We start from the raw sequence: 20,356 nt of genomic DNA, 5'->3' as shown, positions 1-20,356 counted from the left end.
GAGAAAATAAATAGGAGGGAAGGAATGAGAAAGGAGTTAGTGGGAAAAGTGGCTGGCAGGGGCTGAGGCCTGGAAACAAATGGCTTGTTAAAAATCCAAAATTCCTTCCCCCCAGGTTTAAAAGCCAGCCCTCAAATACCAGATGCACAAGCCTGTGATTCAACCTGTAAACATTTGCCTTCTAGTGCAGCCCCAAACTGCTCCATTTCATCCCCCTTCCCTCCTGTCTGGTTTTCTTGCTGCAGAGCAGGGCTGAAGGTGCTCTGTTGCCTCCTCTGCTCTACACTCATTTTGTTTGGATTGTCCACTGTGGGTTTGTGAGTTATTTGCTGTTCCTCCTGTGACTGCTTGTCCAAGTTCAGGATTATTCCTGTCCTCTTGAGCTTTTACACAGTGCTTATCACTGTAGGGATACATTTGAAAAAGTAAGATGTCCTTTTTATGTTAAATGCACTTCASAGTGCTGAGTCCTTGCAAGCAGACCACTGTTGTGTGTTCTGTGGTGTTCTTGGTTTCCCAGTTTGGCATGGAAGAAAGCAGGGTCTGTTTTAGGTCTTTGGAGTAACTTTGTGAGGAGGCACAGGCAAGATTTTTTTCGTCACCTGAGGCTCCCTCACTTTTGTTGTTACATCCTGTGTAACAGTGTGAAAAAAATTCCCCATTATTACCCAAAGAGTTTTTTGAAGTAACCTTTGGGTTAACTCTTGCTGCAGAGGCCGTGAAGGTTTATCCAGAAGAAGCTGTGGATGGCTGGAGCACTATAGGATGTGGGAGATGGATTTCTTTTCCTGTTTTCTGAAGGGCTGGAGCAGAGACCTTTCCCMAGCTGTGCTGCACCAGCACAGAGGGAGGAATTGCACCCTGGCACTGGGATGTGCACTGCCTGCTGCCCAGCCCTCCTCCCTGTTGCCTGACATTCCCTGCASTCCATAAATGCATTCCCAGCAGGAATATCCTCAGTGGCAGCTGGGGGTGGAAGGCCAGTGTCAACCCAACTGCAGGCTGGCAYGAACTCACTTGGGGTGGAATCTGATTTCTGCACTGACCTTGAGCATCTCTTGTGGAAAGGAAGTTTTTGCCAACTGCTGTGTGGCACATGCCAACCACCTCAGAAAGTTAGCAGAAGGACAGGAAAAATGCAGATACTCTRTTAAAAATTCTGTTGCGTTTTTTTGCACAGATGCTACCATTTTATGAGATTAATTCCTTATTTTAAACTGCTTATTGCATACGAATGTGGTTCTCCCATTTCCTTCTCTCCCTGTAGCTGTCCTTCCCTCAGGAATGAATCAGGTCTTTTTTAATAAATRTGGAAGAACTTAGCCAGAAGTATTAAATCACATGCTATAAAAATAATCTAAGGCTTTAAACCTGTGATACTTCATTTTCTGATGAAACTGTTCATGGGTGATCTGAACTCTTTCCAAAACAGTTTTATTTCCTTTTAGATGCACCCAAGCCACCCACAGAAGAGACCTACATTCGCTCAGATGAATATGGRACTTCTGCGAGGTTCAAAAGATCGTCTGCTAAAATTCAGAAAAATGGAAGTCTAAATGTTGAAACCCTTGTTGTGGCAGATAAAAAAATGTTGGAGAAGCATGGCAAGGAAAATGTAACCACCTATATCTTAACAGTCATGAACATGGTAAGGTGTGGTGCTACTGAAGTGTCTTCTCTCTGGGGTATATTGTCTTGGCAGAGTGGGATCTTTCATTAGACAAATAGTCTAAATATCTAAATACCAAAAAGACCAAAGGCACCTTATGCAAGCCTTTCTTCAACCCTCATCTTATGTATTATTGATACTAAAAAGCCTTTGAATACATACCTTTAGATCATCACAGCTTGGCAGTCATGATGTACTGCAGAGTAAAAAAAAAAAAAATCAGAACGTATTTAAAATGTTAAATTTTAAAATGCTTCATATGTAGCACAAAAAAAGCAGATACACTGAAACTGAAACTTTCATTTAGTATCATGATGCTTTGTCTSTTTTATCTTGTTTCCTAGAAACAAACATTTATTTGAGAAAGCACAAATCTATTTCCATCAAATGATATAATCTGACTAGAAATATGTTTTCCTGCGTGTCTTTGCTCTTTACTTTTGTAAAACCTGAGCTTGAACTTTGGCCTTGATTACACTTGAYCTGGGAGACCAAGGATAGGTCAAAGCCCATTGAAGTCATTACAAGATTCTCAAGTTTTTGTCTAAGTTGAGGCTTAATTCTTGTGGTTTGAGCTCTTTYRGATTAATCMTACAAGGTATCTAACTCCATTAGTMATTTTTGAAAATTGAAGTCCAAGACAATAACTYGATACATATGTTAAATCTATTGAAAAGGGATTATGCATGTAGGTGATATTTCCTCTCCAATAATCCTTGCAGGTCTCTAGTCTGTTCAAGGATGGAACAATTGGAAGCGATATAAACATTATTGTTGTCAGCCTGCTGCTTTTGGAACAAGAGCCTGTAAGTTGTGTTAGGATTTTTGTCTGAGCTACTTCATTTGCTGCTGTTCATTGGGTGTTCCTGTGTTATGTGCAGGGAGGTTTCTTAAGACATAGAGTGTGAAAAGAAATGAAAACTGCAAAAATCTCCAAAATGACCCTTTCTGTTTTTCACTGCTTCTTGGGTTTTGTTTCTAAATTCTTCATTTCATGTAAATGTTCTTTAGAAACAGTGAAATGATTCCAGTAAGATAAAATTTAATTTCCAGTGTTTCCTTGAGGAGAAATGGCTGGAATGAGAAATCTACTTAATAAGTATTTAAATAAATAGAAAAATTTTGAACTGGACTTTCCAGGATRTGATGATCAGCAGTGGTAAGGAGTCAGAAGTCTCAAACTGAAGAAAGCATTTAACAAAAGGTGGAAGTGCAGCCAATTCTTGTGTCAAGGGTGCTGAGATGCTGAGACAAAAGAAGACAAAACCTCTTTTGCTGAAAAGACATTTGGGATGGGTTGATCCACTTGGATAATACTTTTCCTCCCCAGAAATCATAATACAATTTAATCACAATATTGAATATGGCTTGGTGTTCAGCATTCTCAGGAATCAAATATATTTGTACACTGTAATTCCAGCCACCAACTCTGGAAATATCTGTGTGCCTGGGGAGAGGTCCAGTTTTATTTTACAGTTTTAGGAGATTCACTCATCAGCTGACTCAGYCCTCACTGACAATTCACATGGGAATACATAAATTGATGTAGGACAAAGWTGAAGTGTTAACTGCCTTTTCCCTAAGCAGCTCTTCCTCTTTCAATCTCCTTTCTCAAGTCCTGATGGAAGCCCCTTGTCTGTGTRTCTGTGCCATCCCTGCAGGGTGGGTTATTGATCAACCACCACGCTGACCAGTCCCTGAACAGCTTCTGCCAGTGGCAGTCTGCCCTGGTTGGGAAGAATGGGAAACGCCACGACCACGCCATCCTTCTGACCGGCCTTGACATCTGCTCTTGGAAGAACGAGCCCTGTGATACTTTAGGTATGAGAAACTTGGGTGTCCACAGCAAAACCTGAATTGTTTCAAATAAAAAAGCCCATTTTTGCACATGCTGTTGAGTCTTCTTGAAGAGGAYGGAACAGTATTATTTTTGCATTGTCACCTCTTCAAGGAATGTTTTTGATTTTGAGAATATTTCTGAGCCACTCTATTTTTATTTTATTTTTGTGATTGCTTGCYCCTTTTGGATGGGATTCCTCCCTAATTTGAGAGCAGTAAAGGCATGGGGGGTGGGTTGAGGGGAGAATAATCCTTACAAATAAAGTGCAGTTGGAGAGGTTAGGTTTGATTTATAATTATATAGGAGTTCCTTTATTGTCACATAAAAGTCTGCTGTAATTCCTCCATGATAAACCTGATGAAGYAGACAAGCGTCTCCATGTGCCAAAACAAACTGGCTTATTAGGACCAGCTCAGATGATATGTGCATTTGGAATTCTGTAGAGGAAAAAGCTGTTTTACTGCTTCCTTCCTTCAGGATTTGCACCCATCAGTGGCATGTGCAGCAAATACCGCAGCTGCACCATTAATGAAGATACAGGCCTTGGGCTGGCTTTCACAATTGCTCATGAATCTGGACACAAGTAAGTTTCTTCTGCTACAAACAAATGTGTAAGTGAATGGAAACATAGCACATTTAATATAAAACAGTTAAATATAGYACATTTAATATAAAGCAGTTAAATATGGATCATTTGGATTGGCTCATTCTAAATATAAATCATTTGGAAGCCCAGAGGGTGGTGGTGGATGGAGTTCCGTCCAGCTGGTGGCTGGTCACCCTGGGGCTCTGCAGGGCCAGTCCTGTTTAACACCTTTAAGCTTCCCACACTGCTCCCAGGTTCCAGTAGACAAATTAATTCTGGTATCCATGTGGTTGCTCCAAAAAGAGAGGGGTCACTGCAGGTTACTGCAGCTTCCAAGGGAATCTCTCTGATCTTAGAGRTCGCCTTTCCCCAAAGATCCCGTGTTTCATAGGGAACATTTGGCCTGTTCTTTGTTCTCCCTGCCTGTTTAATGCATGATTTGGGTAAAACCCACCTTTAGAGTGGCTTCTGCCTTTCTGTGTTTATATCCATTGCATTTCCATTTGATTTCTATTGTAGAAAGACTGTAATTTTCTTAGAATCCGGTGTCTTTCATACATAATCAGTAATAATGATTCATGGAGCTTCAGCTTTTCAAATTGTTGAATTAAATCTAAAGAGGATGATYGGTTTTGTTCTGCTCTTTTCCCCCAGTCATTTTGAATTACTTTTCCACAACTTTGTGCATGGTTTTGACTTCCAGTTTTAGCACAGTTCAACCTGTCTCTCAACCTGGTGAGAATGTGTCTCACCACGGGCAGTGGAGAAGCAGAGTTTCTCTGTGTGGTACAAACCTGACATTGAGGTTTAGTTAAAAGGTCTTTATTTTTCAGCAATATTAATGCCCAAAAAACCTTTGGGAAGCAGTGATCCTGGATTCTGCTGATGGGTCAAGGCATGAAGCCCTACCATTCGCCTGACTGAACCAGGACTATTTGGTTTTCATTGTACAAATGTGCTCTGCAGTACACACYATGACCTAATGTCTGCACGAGTGACCCTTTCACAGGTTTCTGTACATCTGAAGGGAARCAAGGAATTAAAGAGTAATCCAGAGACAGGGAGGCCCGTGGGAACTGGGCCAAAGCATTCAAAGGGGCCAGATATGTGATATGAATATTGTTTGATCCTCCTTAGTGTCACACTAAGGCAGTTTCACTGATCAGTACATTTTTAATGCCCTTTGATCAGTATTAGGAGAGAATCAGGCCCATAGGTTATATTTTTCAAGACTTTTCCCATTTAGTCTCTTAATATTCTCCTCCCTTTTTATTTTCTTATTTGCTTTGGGGGATTCTACTTGGAATTTTTAAAAATTTTTCTTGTTTTCCCTCTTTTTCACCGCTGCCTTTAATTCACATATTATTCAACCTTCCTTTGGTATACTTCCATGCTCCTAATAAAATACTTCTTCCTCTCCTGGGAAAAGCCTCTGCCAGACACAAAATGTCTTTATGATCATTTGTCGTGTTCATGGTCCTGAGACTACCTAATATGTGATGTAAGACAACAAAACTTGATTTCTTTAATACAGAGATTCCTKGAAGAGAAAGAAAACAAACCTGTGAAAGCCTTGGTGGTGCTGAGGTCCACTGTGAATATATGAATATATTAACCAAAGGTTTCMTATCACACTCTGTGACCCACTGAAAGCTTCAGTGGTTAGATATTTTAGTCTTTTGTTAAACATTTTAATGATTTTCCTAAGTCTTTACCTGAAACCTCAGCAGTTCCTCTGGGTTTTCAGAGCCCCTTTTGTCAGTGGGGTATAAACTGGGAATTCTCTTTCTGCAGTGCTGGGGAACAACTTTTTTATGAAGSGTCCTAAAATACTGGCTCAATTGGCACTTTCTTGTCCATTTATAGGAAAAGCCATGTGTTTAGGAAGTTTGGAGCCTCAGCTGATGGCAACACATGCAGTAACTCTGATGAGCCTRTGATGATTTATAGCAGTAGAGGCTTGGGTCCAGTAAATTAGATATTCCCTGCACATGCACAGATTACATTTAGAAAGTCGCCAATGTACTCCAATATTGAAGTAACAGATGATGAAATTTCTATCCAAAACACATTGAAATTCACAGATGTCCCATACAGTGAGTAAATACAGAACAGTGAAAGGAAAACCTCTAAAAATTAGCTTTATTATATCCGTAAAATCCCCATCATTTGTAATTATAACACAATTTTTATTATTATTATTGCTTATTATTCTTTATATCATCCTAACACCTCTCCTGGTGAAAGCAGGGCCTCCTGATGCTCAGACTGAGCAAAATTCACCATAATAAGCARTATTCCCAGTAAGAGGCCCCATTCCCATTAAAAAGTTACAGTTTAGACACTTTGTTACAAAGTGACACTGTATAACAAAGGTGAGGAAACMAATGTGATTTGGCTGAGATAATATAGCAAGTTAGAGGTCAAAATTAGAAGAATAATAATATTTTTATATTCTCTTTATTCACACTCATTTCTTTGGCTCCAGATGGAGCTCTGTAGCTCTTCCCTCCCATCAGGAGGGCAGTTATGGTGTGTAACGTGTATTCCTATGTCTGGCATTTCCCTGGATTCTGGTCTCCACACAGTKCCTGGTAACAGGCATTATCCTGGGCAGAGATAAACCTCACTGCATGCAGGTTTTAGGATGGATTCATGGGAAAGCACAAGTGTGGCTGAACACTGAATCCCTGATGTCCATCCGTGACACAGTTCTGCTTTGGGAATGGGAAATGGGTGAAGTGGGAAGCTCTGGAGATAGCCTGCAGCTCCAGGGCCTCTGGGCAGTGTCCTGCTCCTGGCTCCCCRTGCAGAGCTCCTGGGCAGCCCCAGTGTGCTCCTCCTTGGGACCTGACTGCCCTTTGTCCATCAGACAAGTGGGTGATGACAGAAATGGGCTGTTAATTGGAATTTGTTTCATACCAAAACTAATTTATATGGTGCATAAGCTTTCATCTTTTTGAAATGAAAGGGATGAATTCTGCATTCCCTGTGGAGTTCAAGCATAGGGAWGTTCCCCAGAACATATTTCTTTTCCCCCAGATTTTGTCTTGCTTCTGTTTAATCTAGACTATTACTATTGCTCTCCCACCTGGTTCTCTTTTCAGCTTTGGTATGATTCATGATGGAGAAGGAAACRCTTGTAGAAAAGCTGAGGGAAATATTATGTCTCCCACACTCACTGGAAACAATGGAGTGTTTTCTTGGTCTGTGTGCAGCAGGCAGTATCTCAACAAATTTCTCAGGTAGGTCAGATGTTAATCTGGGCCAGTGCCAGGGAATGCAGCTTTAGTAACTGGGCTTGAATTCTTGAACAGTGTAAAAATTACTAAAGTGTGAAATTCTSCTCCTTTAAAATGTGCTCAGGCCCTTGCAGTATGTGAGCCCACACACTCAGGCTGCTGGAGTGTTGGGGTGGTGTTGCCTGGAAGGGATTTTTTCCTGCCTCATTTCAAATGCAGGGATTTCACCCTCCAGGAGTACCCTGCAGTAATGASTGGGATGTCATTCTTCCCAGGCAATCCTGTCAGCAGCTGAGTTTATTAGAGAATTAGTAGGAAGTGTACACAAAAGAGAACAGATATGGTGGCACCAAAATCATTGCAAAATGTAAATTAATGTCAGTGGCCTTTCTCACTGGACTTTCTCGCTTGGTCTAGCTCATGTCATTTTACATTTTACATTTTTCTCATCCTGTTTCTGGGAGAAAGAAAAAAGGAGAAAGGGAAAGATGTCAGTTATTTTTCCAGCATRTTGTCATTACTCAGTGATGCCTTTAAAGAACTGTTTTTCAAGTACAGTTTAATTCATCATGACATTAATCTTTCCCTTATATTTTTTGTCATTCATGGATAGACTATACAGAATTACTAAAAAATGTGTAGGAGGTACTGTGACCAAGAGCAGCACAGGCATTTTAGATGTTAATTCCTTAGAGTGAGAATCAGGCACTTTGGTGGTTATGTGGTYTGATCCTTGAATTCCCAGGCAATATCTCTGAGTAGCAGCCAGAAAAGGCAGTGGAGTTCTGGGGATTTTTTGATGCTGCAGTGATGCACTATTTTTTGTGTACAGAAGCAAATTGCAAGCTAAAAAGTCATATGAGCCCTCCAGACTGCAATGTTGGAGGTCTAACCTGAGAGACTGACCCTGGGTAGGTAAACCCACAGTGACCTTCTGTCTCAGGCTGAGACAAAGGGGAAAAGGTGGAGTTGGGAGCTGTGCTCTGGTCACCGCAGCCCAAAACACACACCCTGCAGCAGCCTTCTGTCAGCTCCACATGGGGCAGGTTCAGATACTCTGCCTGCTCCTTCTGCTCATTCCTGATTGGGGAATCCACTGAAGGGAAGAAGCAGGCRAGGTCACTTTGCCCTTGGTTACCCAGGAGTACAGGGAGGAAAAGGATTTGGCATCATGCTTTCTTGTTGTCACAACAATCCCAAAACCTGGAAATTCCTGCTTCCTTAAAACTTTGCAGGTCAGGCTACCAACAATATGTCCAGATCTTTGGGTTCCTGCATACAGAAATACTCATTTCAGAGCATACCTCTAAAACTAGTTCAAGGTACTCTWTACCATGCTGAGTATTTGTGCTGGTCTGTAGCTAATTAAAATATTTTGATGTAAAGATCATAGTCGTGATTAATTGACCTTCTCATTACAGTACAGCTCAAGCGGCGTGCCTGATTGATGAACCGAAGCAAACAGGACAGTATAAATACCCTGACAAGCTGCCAGGGCAGATCTATGATGCTGATACCCAGTGCAAGTGGCAATTTGGAATGAAAGCAAAACTCTGCAACCTCAGCTTCGTAAAGGTACCTGTGATGCACTTTTGAGAAGTTACAGTGCCATGAGGGACCTGCCCTCATCTGCAGTTCATCGAATGAGTGCAACACGGGGTTCTTCAGAGGCCTGGGCTGTTTCYCTGCCTTATCTTGCTTGGCAATTTGCTTTGAAGGCACTGGCCTCTTTTGAGGAATATCCCAGTCCCAGGGGAGTTTCGGAAGGAAATGTGTTCTTTCCAGGAGTCAAAAGGAGTGCACTTGAATCCACATGAGCCATGAGCCCTTGCCTGCTGTGTTAAGGGAAATTAGGAGAGTTTTGATCAAAGCTTGCGTGGGGTGTGGGGTAAGAAGGACTCAGTTTCTTGTGTTTTGCTTTTATGCATTGACAGCAGAAAGTCTGGGAGAGATMTATGGGGTTATTTCAGAGCAATGAAATGTAACTTATACTCTTAACTTCATGATGAATGATTAATTTAGATTAACCTATTGTTTTAATGACTGTTGCACTCCTTACTGGTCTCTTCAGGGAAGGCATTTTTTACAATAATCTGGAGTGCTCATTCTGAAAAAAACTATGGTAATTTCTTTTACTCCTGTTATTATCCTGGAATACTTTGATTTATTGTATAATAACCACATTATTCARGTGATGGCAGCTGTGTTTCTTCCACAGCTCATAGACAAGGAAGAGGGAGTGAACAGTGCTGTGCACAGACTGCCTTTCCAGATATTTTCTGTGGCTTAGGAAAATCTTGTCTCTTCACAGTATTATAGTCCCTGCAGACAYGATGAAATTTTAGCCATGAACATTTTAACACTGTTTGCATTCTATTATAATCTCACACTCAATATAGTTTCAAGAAATATATAGTGAAATGGTGCATAAACAAGAAGGCAATATACACGGTATGGTGGGCTGGGAAACTTAAACCCAGGCTTTTCTAAATTCAGGAAATAGTTTATTTATATGTCCTTTAAGGTAGAAAAAGCATGYATCATTTATTAATCTTTCAAAACAGCAGAAAATAATGGAAATTCTGAGTATTATATTGAGTACTGTTTCCTTTTCAGGATATCTGCAAATCACTTTGGTGTCATAAAGTGGGTCACAGGTGTGAGACAAAGTTCATGCCCGCAGCAGAAGGAACASCTTGTGGTGTAAGTATGGTAAGTGGTTTTATAAATAAAACATTGTCGTCCTAACTTGACTTTAGACTGTGTTTGGTCAAATTCAAGCTTCCATMAAAACCAGTTTAACCAGATGCAGATTTGCCATCCTGGACTTTGAGATGGCATTGGGAATGATACCGTGCCTGTTCAGGACGTGTCCCCCCAGGGGTATTTGGCTGATGACAAGGTCTGGTGCCTTTCCTGTTGAGCTGTGGCATCAGATATCTCTGGAAATTCTAAATCAGTAAGAAAATACATGAATTATAACAGGAGTTGGGACAGTGCTTGAAATTCCACTCTGATGTGAGCATACATGAAGCTATAATATTTGCTAAAGGCATCATGTGTTTTGTCATCAGACATCACCAGTGAAATAGCTTATTTGTTTGAGTCAAACCTCCTAATTTCCTTTTATTTTATTTGTTTGTATTTACTCTCATTTGAGTTTATTTGGGTTGAACTGTCTAATTTACTCTCATCTGTAGTTGTACATAATATTTTCTTTTCCTGTAGCATTTCTTTCAGCAGAATGTTGTTTTTATTTTCAAGTTACTGACAAATGTTCTATTTTGCTTTTTCTCTTTGTGCAGTATTTCCAAATTGAATCATAAAAGGGAGATATTTTAGCAGAATTCTAGCAGGCTGTTTGTAAATTACATGGGAAGTGTTCAGGCTCTGCATCCAGGACCATAGAACAACATGAATTTTTTGGAAAAGAGTAAGCCAAAAAAGGACTCTTCAAGAGAACAGTTTTGAAAATTTATACCTCAGAGATTTTCAACTCAGAACTTGAACAAATTTTTGAACATTACTTATCTCTGCCATTGTATGGATCAAAGTCCTACTCCAGAGTCCTTGTCCTGCTGTGAGCTGTTCAGTGAGTTCACTGGGTGACCTTACATTGGAAAGAATCAAACGCTGAAGCTTTTAAATGTGTTTTTAATTTTTTTTTTTTTACGTTTGCTAGGTAGTGCTGACTGTGTTTTCTGGCATTGTTTTGCAGTGGTGTCGAAGAGGACAGTGTGTGCGGTACGGTGAGCATGGGCCCAAGCCCGTCAATGGCCAGTGGTCTGCCTGGGCCGAGTGGTCCGAGTGCACTCGCACCTGTGGAGGRGGGGTCACCTACCAGGAGAGACACTGCAATAACCCAAAGTAAGTCATGGGTATGCAAAGGGATTCTTTTTTATTATTTATGTTGTTAGAACAAAAAGTTAGCAGAGTCCACTTCGGGAAATAACATGTGTGGGAATGTTTGCAGGACTTTCTTCCATGTAGGACTTTCTTCCAGTGTGACCAGTCCATGGGTGAAARACGGAACAGCAGAAAGCAGTGGCTGTCTGCAGACTGCTGGAGTACCAGAAATTCACTTTGTCTGTTCATTTTGGAATTTATTTTGGGACRCTGTAGTGTATCAAATGCCTGCAGAAGAAAGGAAACACCATACAGACATTTTTACACTCAATGGCCCAAGAGCAGGACAAAAAAAGAACTTAAAACTATTAAGACTTCTACTGGCATTATATTATCCAGGATAATGACAGATGTATGTCTGTCATGTTTGTATTCTTTTATATTTCATGAACCCTACAATTGTGTGCCAACTCAGGAAACATTTTTGGTATTTGTCTCTAATTAATGTCTTATCTATAAACACCACTATTCATTATAATAATATTTCAAAATAGAGGTATAGTGTTACCTGACCAGTCTTTCCCAAGTACTCAACTCACTGCAACTTACAAGCAAAAAAAAGGATTTCCTTGTTTTATTTCATACACAAATTCAGCAGGCATAGACACATGTATTCCTCATTGCACACAATAAAAGCAGCATTTAAACTGCCATAATAAAAAACAGAGAAAATATGACACAGTTTATATGAGGCTGTAAAGAAGCCTCTCATCTACTATACAGTGCTGCAGTAATAATATCCACGCTTCATATACTGTGTTATAGGAGAATGTGAGTTAGTTAAAATAGTCTTTATTACCCTCAGCCAAGCCAATTTTTGCAGATCCTCAATAGAGTATTTTCTCAACCTTTTCTGTTGTTTCTCAGTTCATTTTCATAAATAAATTACTTGGATAGTTTCCTTTAACAGTTAAACTGTTTAGCAAAAGAATTCAGGGTCTCARTTAGAGGCCCTGTACATATTTTAGCCTTCCTGCTTCCATCCCTGTTTTCCTTGCTAAATTTGTTTGGGTGCACATTGATTTTTGCATTTATGCATCAGCTCCCCTGAGTGACAGGAAAATGTCCAGTGGTGGAAATGGCTCAGTTTGGTGCCRTGGTGTAATTGGTAAAGACTTCCCACAGGAGCTCTTTAACATGAAGTGTGTCAGCTGCTGCAGCATTTAGAACTTGCTTTCAGAGTCTGTTCTGATAAAGTAAGATTTGATGTAACCAGGCCATACTTGATATCAGAGCTGGATCATGTTTGCCATAGATTTAATTCCATTGTATTAGTGGCAATCCAGCTAGAGCAAAGAGAAGATGGTATAATTCTCTCTGAGTTATGCTGATGGAATGACAGGAGTATAGATAAGCCACACAAGAGGGCACAAATGTCCACTCAGCTGTATTTGCCATCACAGCATCTTGTATAATGTGGAATTATAAGAAAAATAATAGAYTCCATTTTCAATGTTACCCCACACAGAATGATTTGAAAACTCACCCCTATTCAGTGTTCACTTCTATAAATACACAGAAACTCATAATAATGATTCTTTTCCTTTTGAATTTCTGAAACTTATTTCAGATGTTTATATATTTTAGTACATATATATATATATATATATATATATATAATTTTATTTATGCTATGTTTAATTCACTTTTCCTAATCCAGATTTGTTGAAGAGCTGATGTTTATTTTGTTCAAAAACTTGAGAGATTATTTTGGATAGGAAAGTTTTGAAAATTAAAAAGAATGAAATTTCTGTAACAGATTTGAACAAGGGATGTGAGTCTATGAAGAACTGACTGGACTCTAAAGTGAAGTCAAAATAATTGACTTCTTATGAATGTTGAGGGAAATGTCTCAGTTTCTGGTGATTTTAAGGGTGACCCACCTTACCAGAAACTTAAGGACAAGTGAAGAGCACTGAATTAGGCTGCTGCATGTGAAAATATTGTTACCTTGTGTGTCTGTGAAATTTTCCTCTTGCAAATAATAACCAACCAATTCAATTCCCTTCCTCTTGCCAATTTTCAGGCAGCCCCTGTGGCCACACCCAGAGTTGGGCAGATTTGCTAAAATCATCAGGTCCCTGTAAATTGTCACYGTGTAATTTCATGGGTCTGGTTTTCATACGCCACAGCACTTTACAGCTGAGGTGCTTTTCCAAGATAGAAATTGATTGCATAATTGAATAGTTGAGCTGGGAAAGAACCCGAAGAGTGCCCGAGAGATTTAAATTAATATCTAAATCATATCTGTGGGACTGCATCCTGCACTTCACAATAGTGCATTGTTGWGCAAGAGCAGAGTGGAGTTTTAGGCATGTATGCAGTCCAAAGACTGAATCAAAGCTGCTTGGACACTCTTTTAGAAATCTTTTGTGTACAATATCTGTAGCAGTGATTACAGAAAAYGGGAGATGTAAACTGATGCAAATTAATGATGCCATTTAAAATACTTCTAAAAAACAAAGATTGGGAAAGACCTTTCAGATTTGTGCAGAATAAAGTAGCTTTGTGGTACTATCATAATTTGGCCACAAGATAAGCAGAAGTGTTTTTACATGAAATTAAATTACAAAACAGGGAAAAGTAGAACTCCAGAATTTCAGTCCTAATTAATTTTTATTGCATAAAATACATTCCTTGATCAGATGAATTCCAGGATTCCTCWCTTTCTGTGCTGTGTTGCAGTGAATATCATGATTCAGGAAATCCACCCTTAAAAGGGCATGGCAGAATTCATTTAAGCTACTCTTGTAGCATTTTAATATTTGAGTCTTAAATGGAGTAGTTACCTTTTTGCACTTAGACTCCTTTTCCAAATCCATCTTGGAAGATTTTTTTGTGCTGGTCTTTCTTACCAAACTTTTTTTCCTTTTCCAGTTACCCTGAGCAAGGTCTCATGTGGGTCAACCTGTTTATGTCAGTGTTGGGGGGTCACAGAGGGATGAAAGCTTTAGGCTGATTCTGTATTGAGGCACTGTTCCACTACAGAAATATTGGAATATTCTCTGTGCAAGGCATCCCACTGTGAGTGCAGATACACCAACAGCTTCTGGAGGCAGTCAACCCAAAACCTACTGGTGGCACAACCATCCTCAAGAAAAATGTGATTTTCTCAGTGTGGATAATGGTACCTCCACAGAAATTTGCTTTTGTACCTCTCCCTCTCATTTCCTGTGAATTACTTAATTCCTACTGACATCTTGTTGGTAAAAATGAAGGTGGAGAAGTTTCCTTCGCTCGCCAGCCAACAGTTTCAGTAATGGGAATGTACTGTAATATTAAAATGCTGTAATGGAGCTGGGRAAACAGAATGCCTCTCTCAGAGCTCCCTTAGTTTAGAATTTTATCCCTTCCTCAAATGCAAGAATGAGGCTGGAAATCACGATCTAGCCATAAATAATTCTATTATTTTGCTTATTTCGTGGCATTTACTTGGAAAGAGGCTGTTTCTTTTCCTTGCACTAAAGCAGATTTGTTCTCTGGGGCTGAAGGAGGTCAAAAATCCTCCATGTGCTGAAGCTGTAAAGAAAGTCTGTAGGGAATTGAGTCAGCACCCAACAGCTTGGCTGCCCTAACTCAAAGCTCTCACCAGTTGCACAAAGTCAACATAAACACTCCCTGATTTCACTGATGTTCCATATCCTCCCTGCCCTTCACAGGCTGGATTGCCACCAAGTGGGACAGAAAATTTGATTTGGAGACCTTCACCATTATATTCAATATCAGTGTAGCTAGGAGGTGACCTCAAGAAAAGTCACTGGAAGTTGTTGTGTTTTTTTCCACAGCACATTTCACTGGTGAATTAACCTAGTTTTAAATAACAGTAACAGGTGGGTTTCCATCTCTTCCTCTGAAAGACTGCTTTGCAGCCCAGAATTCTGGAAGAGGCACATATTGTGTAAATAAAACATAAAAAGGCAAGTCCCAGCTTGGTTAGAGGGTTAGACATATGGGAGTTAAAATYTATAGCAGGGAAATCAGAAGAAGCACCTGGATTTTCTCTTCCATGTTGCACTGAGCTGTCTCCATGTTACTCCAGGCATGACAAAGTCAGGGCTACATGGGRACCTTGAATGTGGGGAGAAATTCTAGAACAGTGTTTAGGGATTTCAACAATATAGTTTATTTATGGTTTAAACAATAAACAGCAAGTATATTTCAATTGTATATTTTATGCTCTTATATTTTTATTGCTAGTTAATATATTACTGTCATAGAGTATCTTTTATGTTATTCTGTTTTTTTTCCTTAATGTGGGTGTAACATGGGCAAATCTGTCCACTGAAAGTTTGTTGCTTGTCCTTCAAACATGTCAGTTCCCTGATTTAAAAAAAAACAATCATTATATAAATGAGTGCCAGGGCAGCATTGGTGCATTTCTTTTTGCTAGATGCAAGAATTGTATAATACAACAAAGAATTCTTAGAAACCATTGTTCTGAAGACTTGGCTCAGTAGTTGCAGATGTGTATCTGAGCATTGTGAAACTGCACAAATGACATCAGTGAATTGCTCTTAAAAAGAGCAACTCTTGCATTTGACATTGTTTTACAATGTCTRTGCACAGACCAAATAGTCAAAAAAATTATATTCTGATAACATGAGGTATTAACAAAGAAACGGAATATGCTCTTTCCGTTCTGGCCAAAATGAAGGGAACTGCCCAGGTAAGGGTTGCTGAAATGGATGTGACATGTATAAAATTATCCCTGAGTTCCAGCATTKTCCCAAAGCAGGACAACTATGCACAGTCCCCATTTCCTCTGATGATTTAAAAGCACATTTTTTTCCGAGTGATTTACCAAAGAAATGAACAAGCAAATGTAATCATTCATGCTCTTTTTGTTTGATCAGTGTTATGTTATCCTTTATTAGCTCTAATTGTGATAGGTAATTCTTTGCACATGTTCATTCCTTGGTCACARCAGAGTAAAAATAGCTGTATAACAAGGTTGAACCCGGCCAATACCAAATAGCCCTATAAATTTAAATTAGTGCAAACATGACTCACCTCTAGATGGTTGCATCTTTGCTGAGTCTGCRGCGATCCTAGCAGATAATTCACGTCAACTGCTTTGCTGGGTTTTAGGAGCCATGAGAATTAATGGCCCATGTAAGAAAGAGGGATCTCCCAGGGCAGTTTGTCCTCCCCCATTCCCTCTGCTCTCATACACGTGTAACACGTCAATCACACAAAAAGGASACTTTGCAAAATCATCATTTTTTTGTTGTTTTTAGGCCCCAGTAYGGTGGGAAGTTCTGCCAGGGCTCCAGCCGTGTGTACCAGCTGTGCAATAARCAGCCCTGCCCTGCCAACAGCCTGGACTTCCGAGCGCAGCAGTGCGCCGAGTACAACAGCAAACCCTTCCGCGGCTGGTTCTACAAGTGGAAGCCCTACACCAAAGTGGAAGGTGAGAGTGRCCCTGCCCTGAGACAGCCAGGGAGAGGCTCTGAGCACCCATTCACCCTGTGCTCTGGCAAACATCAGCCCATGGCAGCAGAGGCAGGCTCACTGGGTCTGTGTGGGATGTGTTTGCTTTCCAGCAGAGCCTCCCRTGTGATCCTGCCTGTATGGACACGCAGGATTGATTGGGGCTGGGAATTTGAGTCCTTGTCCTTGCCGTGACTCCCTGGCTSTTGCCACCCCTCTCTTTCTCATTTTATATTCCATATTGCTTAGTCTGAAACCCAAGCAAAACAATTTCCATGGAATTTCCAGCATGGGAAATGTAAGCTTCCACAAGAACACCACGAGAATCTTCCTTCCTTTGGAATGTTCTCAGATTTCGAAATGCAGCAGTAAATCAACCTTTTGACTTTTCTGCTGGTATGGTCCCATGAGAAGTGGAAATGCAAACAATGTACTGGCATACATTTTTTAAAGTMATCTTTTACTAAGAGATCTTTATCAAGTCCAGGTCTCAATAACTATTTCTGTTATTTTGCACAAGTGAGTTTATTTTTACTTTATGCATCTTAATTTTGCAAATATTTTGAATCGGTATTCACTTWTATCAGATAAAACAAATATTTTCTCTGTTTTGAAAGCAGGGATTGTTGCTGAAATGACTTGAATAAAAGTGTCTGGATTTTCTCACATCATAGCTTCTTTGTTTAGCACATGTACAAATTGGCTTTTGATGATAATAAATTTATAATTAAATGTATATATACACACATACATGTAATTTTCAGTCATAGCCTGATTATATTTTCTTCAAAAGTCTTTGCGGACATTTTCATGGATATTTAGAAATGTCCTAACAGGCCAGAGGAAAGAAGTAATATGGTTTCACAGTGTGCAAGAGTCGATATTGTATAGTAGGGAGAAAAATACATATTTTTATATAGAAATAAAGGTGGTCTACACTGTTGTAAAGGGAAGGGCTGTGTTTAGTAAAAGAAGCTTAAAATTAGGGACAAGGGGCATGTTTTTCAAAAGCAAGACGTCCCCAAGTGCCTCTGTAGTTGGAAATATCCATCCTTACTCTCAGCTGCTCAAAGGCTCCCCCAAGATCTACATTTATAGTCTGGAAAACAAGATCTGGTTTGCAAAATTGCTACAGATGCTTTACCTCTGTAGAAAGGACTACTGGAAATCCAGCTGCTGATTTAAAAGGACACTATTTTGGATACAATTTCATGTTCTTCAAAACTTTATTGTGGTGTTTTATTTGTTGCACTTAGATTTTGTATTAGAACTGTGTATTTGAGCAAGAGTGAATATATTTACAATTTCATGACTGCTTTTTTCTGTGCAGAATTAACCAGCCCTTTATAAGCATAAAACACCACCCATGTGTAAGGAGAAATTTGACAATGGTTGGGATTTGTTGGAGGAAAAATGCTTTTGTTAGAGAGAAGTCTGACTGCAGTTCTGGCTTTCAGCTGAACGGATCATTTGTGCCATGTTATCCCTTTCCCAAATTTTAAATAAACTTCAAATAAAATTATTACAATCTCCCATTTCTCATAATAAAAATGAAATTTGAGACAGTGAAGCAGTGGAACTGCAGTCAGGGTGCAGCAGCAGAGCTGTAGCAGTGCACATCCTTCAAACATTGGGTTTGAATTCTTAATTCTCGGTGTGGACAAGCAAATCCACACTTTTAAAAAAGCAGAAAATAAATCACTCTATTTAGCTGTATTTCTATTCAGCTATGTTCTGGTGTCCTAAACTGTCACCATGCACAGTTCATCCTTGTAGCTTCTCCTCTGGAATACAGGAAGAAACAACAGCCAAGGTGCTTTTTATCTCTTTAACACTGTGCTGCAGGTTTGCTAATGCTTCCTTGACCTTTTTTTTGTTGTTTTTTTTTTTTCCCCCAGAGGAAGACAGATGTAAATTGTACTGCACAGCTGAAGACTTTGACTTTTTCTTCGCCATGTCCAGCAAAGTGAAAGATGGAACTCTGTGTTCTCCAGATAATTATGATGTTTGTATTGATGGAATATGTGAAGTAAGATAAAATTAAGTTTCTTATAATCCTAATGTCTATATATATATTTTTTTTTTAACTGGACAATTGTCTCCTTTAGGGAAAATGCAGCTGTTTTCTTCAAATTCCCTTTTGTCTGAGTCCTTCACTTGTGCCTTTTGGTTGCAGCAAGTAGGGTGTGATCATGGACTGGGTTCCAAAGCTGTGTTGGATGCTTGTGGAGTTTGTAAAGGAGACAATTCAACGTGCAAGTTCTTTAAAGGCCAATACTTGATCCAGCACAAAGCTAATGGTAAGGAAAGCTGTTCCCCATGATCATCAACTCGCTGCTCTGCGCTGTCCCCATGTAATACATGTGACTCCCTGCTCATTCMGGCAGTGGCTGAGGGTCCAGATGTGAGCTGAAAGTCACAGGGAGAGTGAGAGGAGAGTTCACATTTCTCCTGTTTCTTGGTAACAAGAAAGCTGTGAGCATAAGTCTTGGTCAGTTAAACAATCCTCTTGTTCCTTAGGCCACATTTTCCCTTTACGTGTGAATTTCCTTTTAAAAGAGACTTTAGGATTCAGGCAAGTGAAAAAAATAGCTGTCAGCAGCTCTGACTGGAGTGGGACTGTAGAACATATAAAAAGCTATGCACAGCATAATGCCAAAGATGACAGTATTTCCATGTCCATTTTCAAATTAAGTTGGCTGGAAGCTGTCCAGCTGTTTCAGTGGAAGATCCAGTCACTGGGAGGTGGACTTTTCCTCGGTGGACTGTCACAGGTTTCTTGGGAAATAATCTCGCCGTGCTGCAGTTTCTCAGGCATGAAATGCAGATAAGATTTCTGTACCCGCAGGGGTATTTTGAGGATCTGTTTGCTGTTGATCTAAGACATGTCATTACTGCAGTACAATGGACCAGGAATTGTCCAGAATACAGTAATGCAACCCTGTAGGCAGCAGGGAGATCCTGTGGTATCCAGGGCTTTGGAAAGATTCTGCATCCCAGGGCATCTCACCTTAAAACCCTTGTGGCTGGCAGTAGGGACTGTAGGAACTACAGGGAAAAACCACAGTGAAGCCACCATTMGTGTGTCCTGCATTTTTCTAGGGTGAACTTGCTTTTTCTTGCCTTTAATCGCAAGGAAAAATTTCAGGAATTGAAATACCTCAGAGCTGCTCTGATCACAGCCCTGATGGAGCAGTGGGGGGTTAAACCAGAACTGTTTTTTCCCTGTGCAAACGGTGTAACCAGGTTGCTCAGAACAGCTGTGTGTCCTTTGAGCTGTGCTAATTCCAGGCTGGCTCAGGAAGATGATCCAGCTSTGTCCGTGTGGCAGCTGCCAACAATCAGACCCTCCTCTCTGTGTCCCGCAGACTACTACGCGGTGGTGACGGTGCCGGCCGGGGCRCGCAGCATCCATCTCCGCGAGCTGCACGTCTCCTCCAGCTACCTGGCYGTGCGCAGCCTGGCCGGCCGCTACCACCTCACCGGGGACTGGACCATCGACTGGCCGGGCAAGTTCCCTTTCGCCGGCACCGTGTTCGACTACCAGCGCTCCTTCGAGYGGCCCGAGAGTCTCTACGCGGCCGGACCCACCAACGAGACGCTGGTGTTTGAGGTAAGCGCTGCTTGTGTTTGTCCTTGCCCTGCTGTGCCTTACAGAGTTGGGAATGTTCTGCGTTGCACAA

General features: G+C 40.4%; 1 protein-coding gene across 3 annotated transcripts in view; it reads left to right on the top strand.

Moving 5' to 3' along the window:
- The window catches only part of ADAMTS18 (ADAM metallopeptidase with thrombospondin type 1 motif 18), a 76,062-nt gene that overhangs the window by 28,872 nt on the left and 26,834 nt on the right, over positions 1-20,356 (top strand). For 2 of the 3 annotated variants that reach the window (XM_057381858.1, XM_057381860.1), the window contains exons 5-16: positions 1,449-1,648; positions 2,392-2,475; positions 3,331-3,490; positions 3,987-4,092; positions 7,203-7,340; positions 8,759-8,912; positions 9,954-10,049; positions 11,056-11,204; positions 16,481-16,653; positions 18,572-18,702; positions 18,850-18,973; positions 20,042-20,286. In XM_057381858.1, coding sequence (XP_057237841.1) covers positions 1,449-1,648; positions 2,392-2,475; positions 3,331-3,490; positions 3,987-4,092; positions 7,203-7,340; positions 8,759-8,912; positions 9,954-10,049; positions 11,056-11,204; positions 16,481-16,653; positions 18,572-18,702; positions 18,850-18,973; positions 20,042-20,286 — 1,760 coding nt within the window. The remainder of the gene's footprint in view (positions 1-1,448; positions 1,649-2,391; positions 2,476-3,330; positions 3,491-3,986; positions 4,093-7,202; positions 7,341-8,758; positions 8,913-9,953; positions 10,050-11,055; positions 11,205-16,480; positions 16,654-18,571; positions 18,703-18,849; positions 18,974-20,041; positions 20,287-20,356) is intronic. The other variant, XM_057381859.1, reaches the window with a different exon arrangement.

This window comes from Malurus melanocephalus, unplaced genomic scaffold, assembly GCF_030028575.1.
Source record: "Malurus melanocephalus ecotype Western Australia unplaced genomic scaffold, MMel_1.1 scaffold_535, whole genome shotgun sequence".
In the NCBI taxonomy this organism is placed as follows: domain Eukaryota; kingdom Metazoa; phylum Chordata; class Aves; order Passeriformes; family Maluridae; genus Malurus; species Malurus melanocephalus.
The sequence above is the reverse complement of the archived record's forward strand: the minus strand, read 5'-3'. Positions and strand labels throughout refer to the sequence as shown.